Source organism: Folsomia candida, unplaced genomic scaffold (genome assembly GCF_002217175.1).
Source record: "Folsomia candida strain VU population unplaced genomic scaffold, ASM221717v1 Fcan01_Sc029, whole genome shotgun sequence".
Classification (NCBI taxonomy): Eukaryota; Metazoa; Arthropoda; class Collembola; order Entomobryomorpha; family Isotomidae; genus Folsomia; species Folsomia candida.
Window position 1 is genome coordinate 807,808 of NW_019091221.1, and position 21,519 is coordinate 829,326.

General features: G+C 38.4%; 2 protein-coding genes across 2 annotated transcripts; one reads left to right on the plus strand and one right to left on the minus strand.

The window, feature by feature from the left end:
- Positions 1-745: 745 nt before the first annotated feature.
- On the minus strand, positions 746-4,068 carry LOC110860164. The gene is made up of 3 exons (XM_022109226.2): positions 3,536-4,068; positions 2,065-2,487; positions 746-1,286 (listed from the first exon to the last, which is right to left on the minus strand). Exons 1-3 carry the CDS (start codon positions 3,987-3,989, stop codon positions 901-903), a joined length of 1,263 nt encoding a protein of 420 aa, XP_021964918.2. The 5' UTR covers positions 3,990-4,068; the 3' UTR covers positions 746-900.
- Positions 4,069-18,544: 14,476 nt separating this feature from the next.
- Positions 18,545-20,513, plus strand: LOC110860150. The gene is made up of 2 exons (XM_022109211.2): positions 18,545-19,373; positions 19,788-20,513. The coding sequence occupies exons 1-2, from the start codon at positions 18,714-18,716 to the stop codon at positions 20,130-20,132; spliced, it is 1,005 nt and encodes a 334-aa protein (XP_021964903.1). The 5' UTR covers positions 18,545-18,713; the 3' UTR covers positions 20,133-20,513.
- The last annotated feature ends 1,006 nt before the right edge of the window (positions 20,514-21,519 follow it).

The following is a 21,519-nucleotide window of genomic DNA, read 5'->3' on the forward strand; positions in this document are numbered from 1 at the left end:
TTCTTTCCATCTCACCTTGCCAATATTTAACATCAAGAATGCTTAGAATGAAGTCGCTTAATTTAAGGAAGTAATGTTTCATGGAAAAATTAAAGAAGCATTGTGCATCAAAAAATCCACAAGTTCAATTAACCAAATAATGGAATGAAAATAAATTCCATATGGACATCAACAATTCTACCATTTATAGAAAATCCATAAATTTCCAAGAGAATTAATGCAATACTTTTAGTCAATAATTATGAAAGTGACCAAGTTGAGTATTGATTGAAGTTTTTATTAATGGTGTCGAACTTGTAAAATAATTATATATATCATTTAACCCAGACAAAGACAATATTTATTTGTATCAAGTTTTTTAAATCGTCCTCCTAGACGTTCTTAAAACGTTTTTATCATTTAAATTTATAATAAGCTTTTTTCGACCTAGATAATTTAAAATGTTCTTAAATTAACACCAAGCTTACAAACAATTTGAATACATTTTACATTTTTCATGATTATAATCTTCTTGAGGAAGTGATGCTGAATAGAATGAAATAACGTGACAAGTTGTTACTTAGGATTAATGGAAAGCATCAGTTATTCCATACAGTAGCCAAATGGTTCTGTTTTGAAAATTTTGTGCACCCCATATTTATTTAAGTATTTGTTTTTTAATTAATTTTTTGACATTTAGGAAATAAAATGAGTGTATTCTTTTAGATGTTATTGGATTTTTGTTAAACAATATATAAAATTATCCTTGAAATTATGCATTTTGACGCACTGACACGTCTTTTTATTATGTATGCATACATTACACATGTGTTACACATGTTATTGCTGATATTAAATTACTTAAATATCTCACATTTCCGATTTATACGAGACGCTAAATTTTCCCTGGAGCCCAGTACTTTAATACCTTTTAGAAATGTATGCTCCCCCGACGGCCGTAAGCATGAGGAGAAAGATGGCCACTAAACCGATCAAAATTAATGCCCAAATCGGTAGTAGCGGGTTATTTACCGGATTAAGTCCACCTTTCCCACATTCTTTTTCTTCTTCCTGGGGCGGAACCTGGTAACATAACTGAATGGACTTTGGATAAAATGGAGGCGACAAAGGAATCTGGAAGGAATGGTTTCTTGAGCCTTGAACGACATAGAAGCCGTAATCCGCCACACAGTTGGTCATCCCGTAGAGGAGAACACAATGTCCGTTGGTCTGAATGAATGGATTCTCTGGGTTGTAGTCGTCCAATGTGATGCAGCCGTAGGTGAGATTAAACGTGTCTGAATGACCTGAATAAGGGTAAACATATCTATATCTTGTACTGATTGTTAGTCATTCACCGATAAACTAAGACTCAAGAAAACAGCCTATTTATTACACAACAAGCATAATTGTGAGCCCGGCTGGTCACAATTCCTCGACCTGACTCTTCCGAATTCGCCGCAATAACAAATCAAATATAAATTAGCCTCGATTCAATAACCCACAGTTATTACTCCGTATTGGGGAGTCTCAGAAAAATTAAAGAGGTGAGCCAAATGCTCAGTAGGACCGAACATACTTGTGCTCGGTTCAACTGAGCGAGTCGAGCTTTTTCTGAACCGAGTTTGAGGGAGCCGAGCTTTTTCGAGCTTTCCCTGATTCGAGCTTTAGCGAACCGAGCTTTTAAAAACCGCTGCTAGACACACCTCTACTCCTTACTTTAAGAATATAAGTAGTTTCCATATATTGTTATCATATTTCCCAACCTCGGTTGCAATAAACTAACTTTTGAAAAATTTGATCTTGGTTTCTTAACCGAATTTTAATGTGCAGCACAGTTATGTACTACACTCAAAACAAAACGGTGTCAATATATGACTTAACCGCCTTGGTTACAATTGTGATTCCGAGTAGTAATGGACTTTTTCCGTCCGGTGATAACATTATAACAACAGGTATCAAAATAATCATAACTCGGATTCAAAATTTTAACCAAGGCGGTTAAGTCATATATTGACACCGGCGGTGTTGATTTGACAAATTTTTGTTTTGAGTGTATGTATATATAAGATATTGTACACTTACTACAATTCCCGTGACGGTCATACAGCGTTACTATGTTACTCCCTAAAGGATATGTCTCCATGTTGGGTCCTTTTATCTCCAGATCAGGTCCTTCAGTCGCCATGAGAGGTCCTTCTGTCTCCATGACAACGTCCACTTCGGGAAGGGGCAGAGATTTATTGCAGAATTCCCCACAACGCGATATTGCCCTTGGATGCCATTCTACTCCTTGGATGTTATACCTTGTCAATCCCCACGAAAATAAATTCTCCAGGTTTGGGTAACCTGGGCGAAACTGGATGGATTTCCCGCCACAATTTGGCAAAGAATGCAGATCGATGCAGGCATTTTCATCGCCATTTATTTTCATCGAGTACACATTTTGGATCGATGGCGGGATCAAAATACAGCCATCGTGGTCGACATGGAAAGGTGTGGGGTTGCCTGGAAACGATGGGCAATATTTTGGTTTAAAAATAATCTCACAATGGAACCTTTTCTCAAGCTACCCAGGGATTGAGTAGCGAGTTATTTCAAAAAATCAAGCCAAAAATTACAAGTCAGGTGACACTAATCCTTCCGTTGAATGGCCCCCTTGAACAAATATATTGGGGGTCAAAGTTCGCACTCCTCCTTGGTTTTCGCCCCGTGGAGGAAAAAGCAAGAGAAAATTTGCTCAAAAATTTAATTTAACCGCAAATATTTTTGTTCAAAGGAACCATTCAACGGAAAGATTAGTGTCATCTGACTCGTAATTTTTGGCTTGATTTTTTGACATAACTCGCTAGACAATCCCAGTGTAGCTTGAAAAAACGTTCCATTGTCAGTGATACATAAACATGTAGTTACTTAATTTAAATTTAAGTTCTGTCATGGACGAGCAATGATTAAAATACTTATATTAGACGTAGTTATCTACATACATAGGGTATAAAAAATTCTAAATTTACAACCGATCAATACTAAGGTTTGACCCAGAGGTCAACGCCAACGATTTTTGGGGCGGCAGTGGCAGGGAAGATTTTGGCGATTTTTCGGCGGCGTCGGCCGCGCGGCGCGGCGTATCATTTTTGAGGGAATAAGAAATGGGATTTATCGGCGAGCGGCGGCGCGGAAAATGTTACCGGCCTTTGGCGTAAACTCGGCGCCGTTGACCTCCATTTTTTTTAAAGTTTGACCATGACGTAGTCCAGGATAAAATGTGGCCAAATGGGGAAAATGGAGAAAAATCCAGCGATATTAACTACATCACATTCCTATAACTGACACCATGCATAAAAAAACGAGGCTATAATATCGTTATGTCCGTCTGTCTGCCTGTCGGTCCGTCCGTCTGTCTATCCATCTATTGGTCCAATAACTTTTGAACGGAAAGACAGAGGCTTGAAATTTTGAACGTAAGATCCTAACGTCAGGTTAAAGGAAAACGCACTACTTTCACCCCTTCGTAACATTTGTTGTAATGCTTTATTTCACAAAATTATCAAATTACCCCTGAATTCTGTTTTGTCATAGAGCGTGACATGGACCGCTTCTATCCTGTCACCCTGCCAATTTCGGGCGTCACATTTATCGAAGCAGGGTCCAGCGGAGCCAATTTGTAAGTTTTCCTTGATCATTTCTTCCCCAATCCAACGATACGTGTTTAGCCAATAGTGCGGGAAACCAAGCAAAGTGAGCCGAATGAACCATCCGGTGCAATCAGAGGCCGGATAAATATTCACGCAATCCAGTCCTTTCATCCAGAGCGAGATGATTCCTGGGTGAAAGTTGGAATTACACGTGGAAACGTCGTACGTAGCGTACTCATCTACGTCAACAGAGCTATCCATGATTAGGAGATTTTTTGAATCCTCCGCTCCCTGGGAGAATGGAAGGCTCGGAATTATTACAAAAAATATTGAAAATATTGCAGTAGTCACTATTTTGCAAAGGAAAAACTGCATTGTGAAAAAATGGATGTTTTTTAAATTGTTTCTTTTTTTGCTGGGAATTTCTGATCGCAGAAATCTGAGACGGTGTGGGTTATGAGTGTTGTAAATGAATAACTATTTAAGTATGACTGCATAATTTTAAGTAGATGTGTTATTTAATTGTGTCAGTAAAGTGGAGGAAGTGGGGCACGGTGTAATGAATATATAATGTAATGAAATGTAATTAATATGTAATGAAAGAAGTGGATAATTCGAATAAAGCCTTGGACATATGAATGGCTGAACTTTAGCCTTTCTCGACTCAGATGAAAGACAAAGAGTGTGTAAATATGCTTGATGAAATACATAAGAGTCGTGCAAAATATTATGTATGAACTTATTGTATCACTTTCTTTCATAATGTTGATTGCTTGATTTATTGAAACCTTTATTAAGCATTGCCCCAATTTCGTTGGTTTGTAGATTAAGTAAAATAATGGTATTCTTGTTAATTGAATATGTATGGTTTATTTATATTATAATTTAATTTGAGTCAAAATTTGTTCAATTTGCATATATATGCACAAGGTATGTAGATAGATACGTATTTATGCATCCTCAATATGAAAAGAGTTGTATTAAACATGCAAATAAACCGTCGCAAACGCGCATACGGAAGTAGCTTCAGACGTACTTCACCCCAAACGGTCCCACCACAACTCGGGAACACTTAATTTCACTCTATTTCATCTATAGATTAATTTTTTATAAAAATCTCATTTTGCCCCAACCACACCCCTGGCGCCGAGGGGGTGTGGCACAACTCCGGAACACATAATTTTACTCTATTTCACCTATAGATTAAATTGCACTAAAAATCTCATTTTGCCCCGACCACACCCCCTGTCGCCGAAGGGGTGCGGCAAAATCGGGGAAACACTCAATTTCACTTAATTTCACTTAATTTCATTTAATTTCACTCAATTTCACTTAATTTTACCCATAGATTAAATTGCACTAAAAATCTCATTTTGCCCCAACCACACCCCCTGGCGCCGAGGGGGTGTGGCACAACTCCGAAACACATAATTTTACTCTATTTCACCTATAGATTAAATTGCACTAAAAATCTCATTTTGCCCCGACCACACCCCCTGTCGCCAAAGGGGGTGTGGTCCGGTTGCCCCCAAAAGTTGATAGGATCCTCCCCCTGGGGTATTATGTATGATGGCGAAAACCGATTTCGATTATCTTTATCCGTTCTCCCGTTATCCTGCTGACAGACAGACGGACAGACAGACAGACAGACAGACAGACAGACAGACAGACAGACAAAGTCTTCACATAAAGTAGCTGAAGCTACTTAATAAATACAGTACGTACATATATGGACCAAATTTGAGTTCTCTCTTGGCTTCCTTCCGTGCATCACGTATCTCTCTCTCGCTCTGCATCTGGATTCTCTCTCTTCCATCTGGGTCGCGGGTGTGCCAGGGCAAGTGAAGTGTGTCCTAAGGCCTCTACGCCACGTGAGCGTCGTCCACTCACACCCCCACCTGCATGCCTAGTAACACCCCCTGCCGGACCCGTCCCAGCAACGACAAGCTGAGCCATCAGGCGAAGATGGATCTCATCGGACTCTGTGCACGGGAGGATCAACCCCATGGAGGACTCCCCCAGGTGAGACCTTTGTTTGATAAATTGGGGTGGTGAACATGTGGGAGTGGTCGGGGAAAAGTGAGTGTGCGCGGTGTTGGTGGGGGCGGCTGGGCTAGGTCTACGGGGTTCCCATGACTTTGTCATGTGCTGCGATGGGAGGGGTTAGTTTGTGGGGTGCATCATGGCCCCTTTATGGGGTCATTTAGGCCGAACCCTTAAATGGGTCATTGGTTAGTTTGTGGCCCATGGATGCTCCACTCCAGCCTAATACCCGTCGTGTCCCTGCCGGCAGGGCGCCTACTCATTTGGACGCCACCATTTTTCCGATATGTAAATTGCCTATAATCTCTGTCATTCACTGGCCGAACCTGGGTTTACAGGTAGTCAGGGCCGAATGGTGAACTGGGTAACCTTCCCAGTTCAGGCAGAGGTTTTCCAAACTGACCACCATAGTCTGGTTTTCCCTCTAATCCCCTGACTACTATCACAATTATTCTAAACTAAAATTTGACTAAAATGTACCTATACTTGAAATGATGATTGTTATATATGCAATAAAGATTATTATATTATATGGACCAATTTTGCTGTAATTATAACTATGTTGGATGGAGGCTTGGGGCGCCTTATTTTTTGCCTTGGAAAGATTTTTGGCCAGGGCGGGCCTGTTTCCTGCTCAATGATATTTTAATTTTTTTTTAAATCCAGTTAATATTTTACAGAGTCAAGTGGTGAGTTGACATAGCCAGGGAGATGGGGGGGGGTTCAAATAAATGTGGTGACATAGTCCCCACGCTCCAGCGTCCACTGGAGGTCACAAGTGTTTACTGTCAGTATATCCAAGCCAAGAAGGTTGCATTCCTGCAAAAGAAATGAAATATACAAAAAAGGCTTATTATTATCCAGCCGAGTCGAGCCAAACAAAATCTCGCTTAGCTCGACTCGTGAACACCTATATTTATTCGTAGTCCTAACGGAAATGCATTAAAGGAGGTGATGGCCTTGCGTCATCCTCTTTTTACCTGAATCTTAGGCAAGTTTTTTTTTAATTTAGAGTGTAGACATGTTCCGAACGTTTGAGTTTTACTGAACTTAAATCAATTAATAACGTCACAATTCATTCATATTATGTCCAATTGAGAAAAAGTGTTATTTAAATCCTGACAACAAGCATGTATTTATATGTCTTTATTACTATGTCTTTCCCAATTCATTGGATACATCGTGCAAGTACAACAACAATGATCTACATTTGGTCAATATACCATATATTTAACTATTCTAATTAAAAAAACAAGTAAGGATAAATCAGCAGGTGATAATAATCATAAAACAAAATACAATTCCAAGGCAAAAGGTCCAAAATGTATACAGATAAGATATGCTCGTATGCTTATCCCACTTCATATTGCTTAAAGTTATTTATACATAAATCGTAATTTTGATTAAAACAATTGATTGTGCAAATTATGAGATTTTTACCTCACAAAAATTATTGAAGACGATAATACACGATACACGATAATAAAAAAGGGTGCGCAATTTCGGTTAGCCAGCCTTGTATAAGAGGTGAGTTGGTGGACTGACGATCTTCAGTAAATAGGCACTGTTTTTATCATTTTATAGCGGCCGGGTTCTTTCTAATATTTAAGTTTTCATACCTGATATTTTTCATGTAGAAATGTACGAGAGGGTTTCTCAGGGAGAGGTAGTTAATCTTAATAAAACAATGGGCTCAGAGGAAACATCCCGTCTATTGGTCCTGCTTACTTAATTGTACGTTGGCTATGTCAATACCTTACGAGAGTGTCACTTGGGCCCACCTGGTATGGTTTGAGGCTGACAACTTTTGCTCTCACGTTCCTGTTCTTACGAAAATGGGATAATCAGCCATCATCGGAACTGAAAAATTCAATATTTCAACTTCTAACTTGGCCAATATTTTTTCTACCTTTGCACATTTATCTCTTGAAAACGAGTTATAATTTTAAGTTATCCGTTTAAAACTTAAGCGACATGTTGCAGGTCCTACTTTCACAAAGTCTCCAGTATAATCTTTAGTACATGGGTTATGTAATAACGATTCTCACGTGACGTCAAGAGTGGACATTCCTTCACAAACTCTCCACTCAGTCGTGTCAGCCAATATGTGCTCGTTTAAGATTATTCTCTCTATCTGCATGGGTTTTGTACATTTGTAAAGATGTCACAAATTGGCAAATATTTGAGAAACACTTCTTCGTTATGTCACCTTGGACCTGGAGCTAATTCAGGGGAAACGTACCTTGCCAAAAGGTGCTAAAGTTCAACAGTAGTTGCAATGAAGAGTACCAAGGCAGCGGATCTGCTGCTGTTGCTGCATCTAATGATGAGAGTGACCATCGCGAGGAGTCCGCATCATTATGACGAGTGGACGGAATCAGGGTGGCGCGCGATTTTCAAATTGCTTAGGAGCGTGAACTCCTGTGATATGGATCTCATACTTGTGGCACCTACAGGTGTAAATTTTTGCATAAATGTTTCTTGCCAACAATTTATTTAATCTCCTTTTTTGCGCACCGTCCTTCCCAGACCTTGGCCCAGAAGGTTGTCCATCGTACTTGAGAACGTTCGGCTTTGCCTTCGTCCCCACAAACACCTTAGTTGGTTTAAATTTCTCACTCGTTGAGCCCCTCTGGCGTCCCGGATGCATCGCCGTCTTCCCTCAGCACAACCAGGACAGCTTTCACCACATCGTAAACAAGGCAAGTAGATAGTTGATATAATATTTTGTATATTTTGTATATTTTGTTGTGTGGGGCTTCAAAATAAATATTTACATAAGTGTTTGACTAACCACTGGTTAAGGTGTACGGTGAGGCTATAAAATCTGGACTGCGAGCAGCCAGAAGCAAACGAGAATCAGCAGCGGCATCTGCGATTAAAACACATTTCATCATGGTTTTCATCTATCCTGAAATGTTAGCGTGGCAGGATCCCGTGGCGGAGCGGGACAGGCTGAAAACGTTCCTGGGCCAAACCACACTATCCAACTTTCTCGTCAACTCTGACATGTACACGATTTTTGTGAGTGGTGGCGGGAGCGGTGAAGTGGTAAAGGCCTCCTTGTGGGAATCCTACTCAGTGAAGACATTCCACTTTCTCAGCAGGATGACACTACCCATTTTCTTGGAAGAATGGCGGGATGATCAAACTTATAGCGATGGCAATGATGACGAGTTTAAATTCGTCCACCATTACGACGTTCTAGGAGGGAAGGTAGGACGATGCAGTGACTTCATGGGGATCACGATGGTGGCTTCAACTAAGGTGTTCGAGTTTATCCAAATTTCTGAGTTAAATTAGGGGATGAAATTGTGAAAGTGTCGTATAATTTATAAGCAAGACCGGTACAGCAAATGGGTGAAAGTGGACCGAGTAAACGGGAAGCTTTCACTGGTCGGGGGTAGTGCAGCCTTTTGGTACTGGGACCTCGCCAAGATGCTCAACTTTTCGTATGCACAATTTTCACAAGAAAAGCATATGTATGTAAAAGCCTTTAGTAAAGTAGTCATTCTAATGGGCGTGGTCAGGATGGAGGTGACATACGACGCCAGCATGGTCCCTCTGGGAAAGAAGAGTTTAGCTGTGAACATCTTGGCTCAAGCGAACTCTGAAGAAGCGGATTTTAGCTTCACGACTGGGATGGTGGTCGAATTTCGTGCTAATAGTGTCACATTTCTCCAGCCCGTCTACTCCACTCTGTAAACAAAATAATTCACACCGAGTTAAATTCATTCAAATTAACATGGGACGAAATCGTTCAGGGTTGGAGTGACCAAAGTGGTTTTGTGGGTAACAATTTATCCCTGAATGTTGACTATGGTTTCTACCAAATTCAAGTTTGTTATCTCATGTATGCCAGTAAATTTCGCTAAAACCGTAGAACCCTACGTTGTTGCTATTTTAAATTTCTACCATTGGTAGTCATTCTGACCGGTAACGATTTATTATCACGCTATTTTGAGCATGGAACCATATTTGGTTCTATTTTTAGAGAACTGTTTGTGCTAACCCTGTTTCAGAATTTACGTTTTCTTCAAACAACCTCCCGCCAACTCTATGCGGGACATTGTCACAGCCCCGTTTAACGCGACCTTGTGGGCCACCATTCTCTCGATGTGGATCCTACTCGTTCTTACGGTTCTGTTGGGGCAGTGGTTCCATGCCGGCTCCTCTGAAGGCGGAATCCATGTTGGAAAGGATGCCGAGTTCGCAGCCACAGTCGCTCTTTTCGCCGTTGCCGCCAGCTGTCAAAAATGTGAGTGAATTTTCAAGAAAATCTTGAAATTTATGACGGATTTAAACATAACGCTGCAGTGTTAGTTATTTTTCTTAGTGAGGCAAATACCTAGCAACAAAAAAATTACTAAGTATGCATTTGACCCTCCCCAAAAAAGTGACCACCGACGATATCTCAGTCGTTTCTCAACCGATTTGGATGAAATTTTGCACCGATCATTGTTAGATAATTTCAAAACGATGTGCGAGTCGCCTTTTGGAATTTTTGTTTTTTGAGATAGTTATTGGCAAAAATACGCGAAAATTTGCCCCTTGCTGAACATTTCTTTTCATAGTTCATTAATGGGTCATCCAAACATGTTCACTTATTGAAAACATTGTAGACAAAGTCATCCCGGTTATTTTAAGTCCAAGATTATCCAAATCCGTTAGGAACTCAGAAAGTTATTCAAATTTGAAATCTAAAAAATTTCAATTTTTAGTGACCTGTATACCTGGCAACAAAAATTACATATTGTGTGCATTGACCCCACCCCAAAAACTGACAGAAATAATTCAATATCTCAGTCATTTCTCAACCGATTTTGATGACATTTTGTACCGATTATTCTTATGAAATTTAGAAATGACGTTGAAACTGATTTGGTAAATTTATGATCCGGATGATCAAAATCGGTTAAGAACTCAAGAGATTATTAAATTTAGAAAACCTTCAAATTTTTGCAGCAACGCTAAGCATTAATGTTGTTGACAATAAATCTTGTAATCAACTCTAGCTTTAAGGACCGTGTGGTTCTTATTATTAAATATATAAAGAACTCAATTACAAGTATTAAATAAACAAGGCCCCAAAAAGGGAAATCTTAGTGAGGCTTGGTGTGACTACAACTAATAAATAAAATTAGATTGCATAATTTTTGCATCACCGCTCTCTGTACCGTTCTTACTGGATCCAATATAAATTTTGTTTTGCATGCACAAGCATTTTTACATTTATTGAATTAGGGCTTTTAAGAAGACGTTTTTGCAAGTGAACGAGAAGTTTGGTAAATTAACTGAGAACTAATATAATTGATAAACAATTGTGAACTACGAACCCTTAAGTTTAAGATGCAAACAGTTGCAAATATGCTATAAAAGTTGGAAATATTTAATTTTAATATTTTCTGGATAATCCTATAATCTTGATATCCTATTAATTCTTATTCCCATGAAATTACAAGAATGTTTGAGGGGAGCCATTTATTCCAAATGATTACTTCCAGTAAAGAATGGTACAGAGAGCGGTGATGCAAAAATTCTCCAATCTAATTTTATTTATTAGTTGTAGTCGCACCAAGCCCCACTAAGATTTCCCTTTTTGGGGCCTTGTTTATAAGTTATCCATATTATAAGCTGGAACTGTTTGTCTGCAAGGGAAGTGAAAGTAATTTTCCGTGACGGAAGTGAAAGTCAATAAAGTTTCACTTCCCTTCCTAGCAGACATTTCCAGCTAATAATATACATAGATACAATAAACAAACAAAAAATTCGGTGGAATTGTGAACAATCCTACTTAATTTTCACGGAAATTAAATAAGCCCGTCGCCCGGCGGTAGACGGGCTTCTACGCTAGTTTTATCATATACTGACAAGTACTTACCATACGGAGATGCAGGCCCGTACCGACGATGCTTCTAGGTGGAGCGCTGGCTCCAGGCCGTACGGCCCGGAGGGCCGTACCGGCACGTCCAATACACTAGATATAATTGTCCTATCACACGCCCGCAAGATAATTGCATACTAACAAAGTAAATTGTAAGTGTCGGAAAATGTAACAAAGACTTTATTTGCCAGGCCGTGTGTTCCTACTCAAAAATCTAACGATTATAAACCCGAATCTGCTCTTACGGGTTTAGACCTTTAGCTCATGAGAACGTTGATGTGTCATACAAAATGTAGTATTACATATAATTTCATACCCCCCTCCACGAGTTCATAATCTCATGTAACATGTGATTTCAAGAAATGAGCTAGGGAATTTAATTTCAAAGAAAGTGAATATCGTCGGGTACTTAGGGGGAGGTATTCAAAATTGGTTTTTCCAATTTCGTAAAAGCTGATATAAAGGTAAAAGCCGGTTTTTGATTTAAGCAAAAACCGGTCACAATTTTTACAATACTCCAAAAAACCGATTTCACAATTTTCGAAGAAATGGGTTTTGTAAAAATCCGGTGTTTGCACACTCGAAAACCGGGTTTTGGTTTTTAATCATACGAATTTTTTTGGATCTAATGTTTAATGTTTGACTAGCCTATAAGCCCGTCTTAATGACGGGCCACGTTTCAAACAAATATATCAAAATTATTTAATAAAATCAACCAGTCTACGACTGTCGCGATGTATCACTCCCTATGAAATCCTTGGCTTGTTTTGGAAATTATTTAGGAATTTTTATAACGTTGTGCAGAACTTATCAATGTCATCACAAATTTTGAATGTTCCCAGACAGTTTCCAACGTTGCGACCGACTTTTTTATGGCTGCTATGCAATTTTTTAACGTTGCTCAGGAATTTTTTTGACTTTGCTAAGGAGTTTTTTATCGTTGCTAACGAATTATTTTAGCGTTGCCTAGGATATGTTTTAAGCCTGCTACGGAATTTTTTTAAAGTTACTAAGGAAATTTTTTATCGTTGCTAAGGAAATTTTCTAACGATGCTAAGGAACCTTTTTAACGTTGCTAACGACATTTTTTAACGTTGCTAAGGAATTGTTCTCACCTTGATACAGAAATTTTTTAACGTTGCTAACGAATTATTTTAGCGTTGCCTAGGACATTTTTTAAGGCTGCTACGGAATTTTTTTAACGTTGCTAGGGACATTTTTCAACGTTTCTAAGGAATTTGTCTCACGTTACTAAGGAAATTTTTTAAGGTTGCTACGGAATTTTTTTAACGTTGGTAAGGAATTTTCTCACGTTGCTACGGAAATTTTTTAACGTTGTTATGGAAATTTTGTAACGTTGCCAAGGATTTTTGTTAACTTTGCTAATGATTTTTGCAACGTTGCTAAGACATTTTTTTTAGGTTGCTACGGAAATTTGTAAGGTTGCTAAGGAATCTTTTTAACGTTGTGAGGGAATTTTTTAACGTTGCTAAGGACATTTTTTTAAGGTTGCTTACCGAAATCATAACCGAAATCATAACCAAATCATAACCGTAATCATAACCGAGATCATAACCGAAATGATAACCCAAATCATAACCGAAATCATAACCGTAATCATAACCGAAATCACAACGTATTCATAACCGAGATCATAACCGAAATTATAACCGTAATCATAACCCAAATTATAACCGTAATCATAACCGAAATCATAACCATAATCATAACCGTAATCATAACCGAAATCATAACCGAAATCATAACCATAATCATAACCGTAATCATAACCCAAATCATAACCGAAATCATAACCCTATCAAACAATCGTAACCGTGCTCTGATTGATGGAGCTAGAAAGCTGTCAGCCAATCAGAATGCAGGAATGTCACGGAAAATCTCACGGGACGGACTTTTCGAAATTATAATATAGATTATTGAGATAAGAATTAATCATGCTATAATCCCTTATTCCCAAGTTTACATTTAATCTGAATTTTGCATTAAATTTGTGGTTATTATATTTGCTAATTTTTTTAAATTTGGAATAAAACCGTCTTCAAAACCCGATAGGTGCGAATCGAACACATTTTTCCTACGAATTTCCAAAATCCGATTAATATAAACCTGGTTTCGCAGAATTTTCCAAAATCTGATTAATCGAAAACCGGTTTTACCTAAATTTGAAAAAGCGGAATAAGCGTAAAACTTATGATTTTGGACGCCTTATTTGTGAAGCTAGCACATGCTTTCTGGTTAATTGGGCGGAATGTAGATTGAGCTTAAACCTATTTAGTGCTCAGGGATCCTTGGTCAGGGCGGATTTTTGGCATGAAAATGTTTAGCATGAAATAGGAAAAGCGACATGGGAACACTTTCGGGTTGATTTATATAAACACAAATGTTTGGTACACATTGTATTGAAATTTCGGAGTCCTGTGAAGGTGTAATTTAATTGAAATCAAAGAATCTGCCGCTTCGCGTCAAAATTCCTTCCTGAGTACTAAGCTTTAATCGTTTGATTCGAGCGAAGACAATTGTCGTTATGGAACACGTTCTAGTTCGGGAAGAAGAGTAGTCGCACTGAAAAATTGTGCTCATGGTGCAAGACGAAAGTAATTGTTGTTTCTGGGACTCCCAGACTGGGAGGACACTTATTTCCGCTATTCTCTCTCCGCGACGTATGTATGTAAAAATTGTTTTGATTTTAGGAGATTCTACTATAGCAGAATCCCCCCATTTATGCAATTGAGTGTTAATAAGAACATTTTCCTTCTGAAAATTTGGACATTTCTAATGGAATGTCAGACTCTGTATATGTTTTAGACTTTTATTTGAATCAATGCATTCTTCCTCCCATACCACTACCGTAACATACGTATGTACTTATATTGTTACAGAATTAATGCATCATTGTATTCCTCATACATACTCCTGAAAAGGTTAAACTATGGATCTGCCTCGGTACCGTTTTTTGAGATTTTTAGTGCCGATTCCAAGGGACAAAGAGAGTGGAATTAGCACCAATATTATAAAATTCTAACTTTATGAGTTCCGCTGCAAATTATAATTCATATCAATATATCATTGATAGGGAAATTAAAATGAGCCGAAAATTTGTGTCATGTAAAATTTACTCCGCCGTTTGAAATTTGGATATCTCCATCCGCGCAGGTTTGAACTTTTACAGATATTAATAATTTTGAGAAACTACGCCGCTGTCAGTTTCAAAAGAATTTTCTTTATGCTAAATATGGGGAATTTAAGACTGACAGTGGCGTAGTTTCGCAGAATTCTCAATTTCTGAGAAAGTTCAAACCTGCGTGGATAGAGGGTATGTAGACGCCTAGATGTAATACTTAATTTTACGACCCACTTTGAAGCATGACTAGATATTTTGCACCAGTTTTGAAAAGGCCGGACTGAATATGTGCTCCAGGCCGTCCCAATCCAAGGAACGCCACTGCGGAGATGATTTGTCACCGAACACTTGGCGTAAAACTATATGAAATCAATTTTCGATACATTGAATAGTTAACGTAAGAATGCCAAACCACCGATTAAATTCTGTATTGTGGTTTCACCGTGCACAGCTTGGTACTTCGTGCCAGCTTCATCGGCTTTCAGGTTGATCTTCATTTCTGGCTCGCTGTGTGGCGTCATGGTGTATGGCGCTTACTCGGCCGCTATCGTCTCCACGGTCGCCATCCACTTCGTCCCGATCCAACGGTTCGTAGATTTTATCACTTACAAATTCGATTTCACCGTTCACAACAACAGCGAACCGTTCCAACTCATTCTCAAGGTACGAGCAAACTATTTGATGAGGGAATTCAGAAAAAAAGGTCACATATTTATTGTTGAATAAATATTTTCCGTGCTAACCTTTTGAGCTCTATATTCTGCAGAACCTGATCCAGTCGTGGGGCCTGAAGCAGGACGTTCTTCTAGTCCAAACAATCGATGAATTGAGTCACCTACTGGACCCGAACCTCTCCAAAGCCTTCATTTCCTATCAGGACTTGTTCTACCAGACGGCGCTCAGCCTCGGCTACAGTGAGCAGTCAGTCTGCAGCGCCCTCTCGAAGGTGCCGCTCTCCGACTTCCGCTACAAGACTTCCATGGTTCTCAAGAAGGGGTCCGAGTATGCGAAAATCTTTAACCACAAGTGAGCTAATGTTTGCATTAACAGATTTTCTATGTAATTAACATTGTGCGATCGGAGCGGGAGAGACTTATTAATGTATGAATGATAGTATATTCTCCCTGCTTCTGCGCATTTGCGTCCGAACGTGTAGTTATTGCAATTTTGAAACTAAGGAGTAGAAGGTCACTACTTGTCGGGCCCCGATTTCGATCTCCTTTGGATATGTTGTAGTACTGCATGAGTGTAGAAAAAGTGAAGGAGGGTTAGACTCCATGAGCCCATTTACGCCCGCCACACCCGCTCAAAGGCGCCCAAACCCCCAGAGTTGCCGAACTAAAATCATCGTCAAAAATCGAGTTTTGGTCAGATTTTCAAAAAATTTACATCTTTGTGATCCCAGATAGTTGCTCTATCATATCCAATAGCAAACTCAACTTTTTTGAAATTTCGAATTTTTTCAATACATAACGGTCAGAAAATCTTCGAAAATATTGAAAATTTCAAAAAAGTTGAGTTTGCTATTGGATATGATAGAGCAACTATCTGGGATCACAAAGATGTAAATTTTTTGAAAATCTGACCAAAACTCGATTTTTGACGATGATTTTAGTTCGGCAACTCTGGGGGTTTGGGCGCCTTTGAGCGGGTGTGGCGGGCGTAAATGGGCTCATGGAGTCTAACCCTCCTTCACTTTTTCTACACTCATGCAGTACTACAACATATCCAAAGGAGATCGAAATCGGGGCCCGACAAGTAGTGACCTTCTACTCCTTAGTTTCAAAATTGCAATAACTACACGTTCGGACGCAAATGCGCAGAAGCAGGGAGAATATACTATCATTCATACATTAATAAGTCTGTCTCGCGACAGACCGCGAGAAGGCGCGAGACTTGGATCCAGTCCGCTTCCACGATGCCTTCACCGCGTTTCTGTTCGTCTTCATTGGCTACGTCGTCGCGCTGCTGGTCCTCGTCGCGGAACGTTTATACTCGAGTAGATTCCTGGACCCCACGGTTGAGAGCGCGGGTAGGGCGCGTCTCCCCGAAGGAATGCTCATACGTAGAAAATAATAAATAGTCATCATATTGTAAGTAGTTGAAGCTACTTTTTAATTATCTCGCTTTTTTACTTATAATACATTGTGAATTTGCAGAGTTTATTGTGGGTCCAAAAATATGTGCAAAGTAAATACCAGTAATCATAAATATTGCAGATCTGTATACCTTTATTTAATTTTTAACAAGAGTATTTAGTAAAGTTGACAGGTGCATATGGTATATCATATATAGATATATGGGTATCCAATGTATGGATATATCTACATATTATTTTTACGCAAAAATATTTGAACTAATTTATTTAAGTAATTAGAAATGAAAAATGCACAATAAATACATATGTATATGTAAATATGAATCTACACATCTCTTATCTAGGCTGCCTAAATTAGGCACCTTTGTAAATAAATATATACAAACTTCGAATATGTGTTTACGGACTCGGGTTACTACTCCAAAACCAATGTAGATAATAACTTGCAATTCTATTGGCCATGAGCCTTAAGAATTTTCAGAATTAATTATTGTTATTATTATATACAATTTTCCAATCTAATTAGCTTACTGGATTTTATGTGCATACGTTTGTTTTGAAATAATTTTCACGTTTTTCTGCCAGGTTCTTTTAAATACGTTTAAAAATACATGCTAATTGTTGGATGAACGAAATCCTAACATCAGTTTTCGTACCGCATGATGAGTTTAATGAATTTATTGCGAACCCATAATTTGTTATATGACTTAATAAGCCGCTCAAATTTTATTGATGGAATCATTTTTTCAGGGAAAGAGTTTTTTCGTCATTAATCGACAATCAGGATTTAACGAATTCACGTAAACAATTGATTAACACCTGTGTATAAACTCATTCACTTACCGACAAAAGTGGTCATGCAACAAACGGATAAGTACCATCAGGTGATGATTATGAATTAATTTCTACTAACATAAAATCCCTTTAAATTTAATTTGATCCACATACCAGGTCTACTCAGATAAAGTGTTACTAGTATAAAGTTTATACTATAAACGCGTAGAACCCATTCATTTTAGAAAATTTAAATTTAAAACTGAGAACTTATTCCCACGTGCGTGTAGTAAAGTTCCTCCATCCTTGGTCATAGTAAATTCAGGTCAACGAGGTTACCATCAATGATAACAACTACACGTACAAATGTACAAAATGCAACTTGCTTTTTATTTGACCTTATCTGGTTCAAAAGTACCGGGCGAGTAACACATTATAAGCAAGGCCCTACGGCTCAGAGGTACGAGGGTAGGATTGTCACCACGCAGTCACACGTTCGATTCCTCTGGCCGGGAAGCTATTGCTAATCCTACTCGGCTCGGTGTTAGTACGGGGTAGGTGCTGTCTCGTGACAGGGTGAGCCCAGCCATACGGAATGGCAATGTCACTGTGCACAGCCCCTAGCAGAGTCCGTTCTCTGTGGGGATGAGACAACTTGCTACGAAATTATGGCAAGAAGTCGCCATCTGAGGCTGAAAAGCAGAGAAATCTGAGTCCTGGCGATGTAAAACTGTCACATTTTAACATTTTTTTAACATTTATGTGAATAGACTAGGTACACCTTATCCGTGTTGGTGTTATATAAGGAATATTTTACTAAATAATAGGTCCAGCATTTTGCTTCTCGCCTATTAAATATATTCATAGTCACGAGTAATGCTGCTTCCCCGAACCTCGAATTAATGCGAGCGGTGTTTCTCCGAACTTGATTATATTATTTGAACTGCGTATTCACTCAGTTCAACGGAGTCGGTTTGTACACCAACTGCGTAGTTCTCGTATATAAAAAGAGAATCTGAGGGTCAGTTAAGTCATATCGTTCCTACAGCCATCCACTGAAAATAATAAACCTGATAAATATTCCACCCAAGAAATCCTGACTTTATTCACCATTCAAACAAGAACTTATTCATATTTATACCGTTTCTCCCCCAAAATATGGCTCCTAATTTAAAAATATTAATATTTGGGTTGCTCATTTTCTTTTCAGCCTTTCCCTATCTTACCGACGCAGCAGATTGTTCGCAACTCTACGCTAAAAAATGCGACGCCCACCTTCCCCACCCGACACAAGTCCCCGTCGTGTCGTACGACGGGGACGACGCGATCTATATATTCGGCGGGTGTCGCTGGACACTTTCTGGGCCTGACGTATATTCCAATGAGATTTTAAAGTACACCATATCCACCGATACCATTCAACTCGTCGCCCACCTCCCATTCGGTGTGTACCTCGGCACCTTGACGGCTGACGGGCTCGGAAACTACTTCTACTTCGGGGGTGCAATACCCGGCTATAATTCCCATTATGTCATCAAGTTTAATTCCTACACCAACCAGGTCGACATAGTTAACCGGATTCCGTACTACTTCCACTATTCGGCGTCCTTCGCGGTCGATCAATCTACGGCGTACGTCATGGCAGGAAATTTGTTTCAGGAAGGTGTAATTAAGTTTGACATGCAGACCTACGCTTGGGAACAGATGGCCGACCTTCCCACCAAGTTTCGGACAGCGGTCGCATTTTGGGATAAGAACAAGCAAGCTGCGTACGTTTTTGGGCAGGGGAATGCCGCCGTGAGCCCGCCCTATGATCAGGTGATATACATGTTAAAAAATATTTATTCATTCAAAGTTGTTTCACTCAAAGCCTTGAAAAAAATATTCAAACCTTATTCACTCATTAATAATTTGTAAAAAAAACTATTCATTACTTATTCAACATTTATCCGTTATTCAGAATTCCTTCATTATTCGTTTTATTCAAAATTCATAGCATTGAGTGAATTTCTCAACTTTCCCTATGTATTATGTAAGCATGAGTTAAAAGTGAATGATGAAAAGAATATTCCTTCATTATTGATTTCCACGAATTGAATAGATAATCACTCAATATTAATTTATTCAAGAATCAAATCAAATATTCATGCAATATTCATTCAGATTTTGAATATTAAATGAATAATTTATTCATTCATCTTGAAATGAATGAATGTGAACATGTGTGACCAGGTGATCCATGAACCCGCGCCGGATTATGGGCAGATTTACAACTTTCAAATTCCCGACGACTATTTGAATGTTCCCGCCGTGTCGAATGACGAGACTGATGGATTTGTTGTGGGAGGATTTAAACCGACGGAGAGCCTATTTTGGTTTCAAATGCAGAGTTGGACTGGGAAATATTGTCCAGTCGTGGGGCTTCCGGGAGGGGACGATGTTCTCTTTTCGAGAACGGGGATAGCCTTCGTGCCGAATTTGAATCGTCTTTACGTGTTTGGAGGGGCCAGTCAAAATTTAAATAATTATTTGGAAACTACACACGATACCATTTGGGTTATTGATGTTGACTTGTAATTTTTTTTGGTGAGGTTTGAGAAATAAATAAATTTTTTGAAACCATCACCCATCATCTAAATGCAATTATTACGTGTTATATTAAATCTGTATATGTTTTATTAAATTTGTCTATCTAAATAATTAATTCGGGTATCAAGAAATCGTTGTCGTATCGTAGAAATTTAAGATAACTATTTAAAATTACAAACCAACTTTACTGTATGTAATTATATTATTTTTTGATTATGTAACTAAAAGCTGTAACCTATATTAATCATTGAATGATGAATAGAAAGTGTATGATCTAGTATTTCCTACTAGATAGGGTTTGATCTTATCGTAAAATGTAATGGATTGACTAAAGGAATGAATAAATCCGTATTATTATTATAGTATCAACAATTATTCATTTCGGAGAAAATTTTCAGCTTAAAATTATGCGTTAAATTATGCTGATCTCATTTGCCAACAAGGCTCGTCAATCATGCAGGAATTTTGAGGAGACATCGCCCCGTCTGAGATTTACATATTGCACATACACGGTTCAATATTTTTGAAAGCGGTTTTCACCAAAAGCTTCCTACTTTTATTCCCTACAACCCTTTTCGACGGTTTTTTTAAATTCACAAAACAAATTTCGTGATTTCGAACTCAACGTATAGAAAGGTCAAATCTCACATCACTACATGATTCGGGTATCGTTGGAAAGGTTTCGGCAGGATGGTTCAGAATATATACATATATTTTATCTTGTGTTTTCCTTTTCAAATTATTTTCCATACATGATACATATTTACATAAATATTTATCGATTATGTACCAACTTAAACATATTTACATATTCATATTGTACGAATACGTTTCCACATTGTGTAAATAAGAAGAAATATACAGGGTGGTTTTAACGACAGGTTACAATGGAAAATTTTGCAATGGGAAAAACTCGTAAATCTCCATTAGTTACGGATTTGCGATTGAGATTTTTATTAATTTTTATCAAAACTTATGGAACACTGATGCCAAAATTCTTAAAATATTGAACTTCAGAGGCAAAATTTCGTTAACCAATGGAGATTTGGGAATTTTTCCTATTGAAAAATTTTCCATTGTAACCTGACCATTTAAACCACCCTGTATATTTAAATTGTGCAACTAATTTCTATATAATGCCCACAAAACCTAGGCTACGTGACGAGGTTTGATCAATAATATTTGGACCGTTGGGCTTCACATTCAGTTCTACGATTAATGGACTATGAATACGTACACTTCAGGCTAATTAAAAATTAAAAGGTTTAAATTATTTTGAACATGATCAACTTCTGTTAAGGAAATGCCCAATTTTCAAACTTGATCGATTCGTTTCTCGCATTACAAACATTGGAAGTTCTAATTCTTACGATTA

Coding starts and splice junctions, on each gene's coding strand:
- LOC110860164 (XM_022109226.2), bottom strand. CDS start 3,989: ATGCAGTTTTTCCTTTGCAAAATAGTGACTACTGCAATATTTTCAATA. Junction 2,488..3,535: donor TGACAAAACAGAATTCAGGG/GTAATTTGATAA, acceptor CATCGTTTCCAG/GCAACCCCACACCTTTCCAT. Junction 1,287..2,064: donor TGACCGTCACGGGAATTGTA/GTAAGTGTACAA, acceptor ACCCTTATTCAG/GTCATTCAGACACGTTTAAT.
- LOC110860150 (XM_022109211.2), top strand. CDS start 18,714: ATGGCTCCTAATTTAAAAATATTAATATTTGGGTTGCTCATTTTCTTT. Junction 19,374..19,787: donor TGAGCCCGCCCTATGATCAG/GTGATATACATG, acceptor ATGTGTGACCAG/GTGATCCATGAACCCGCGCC.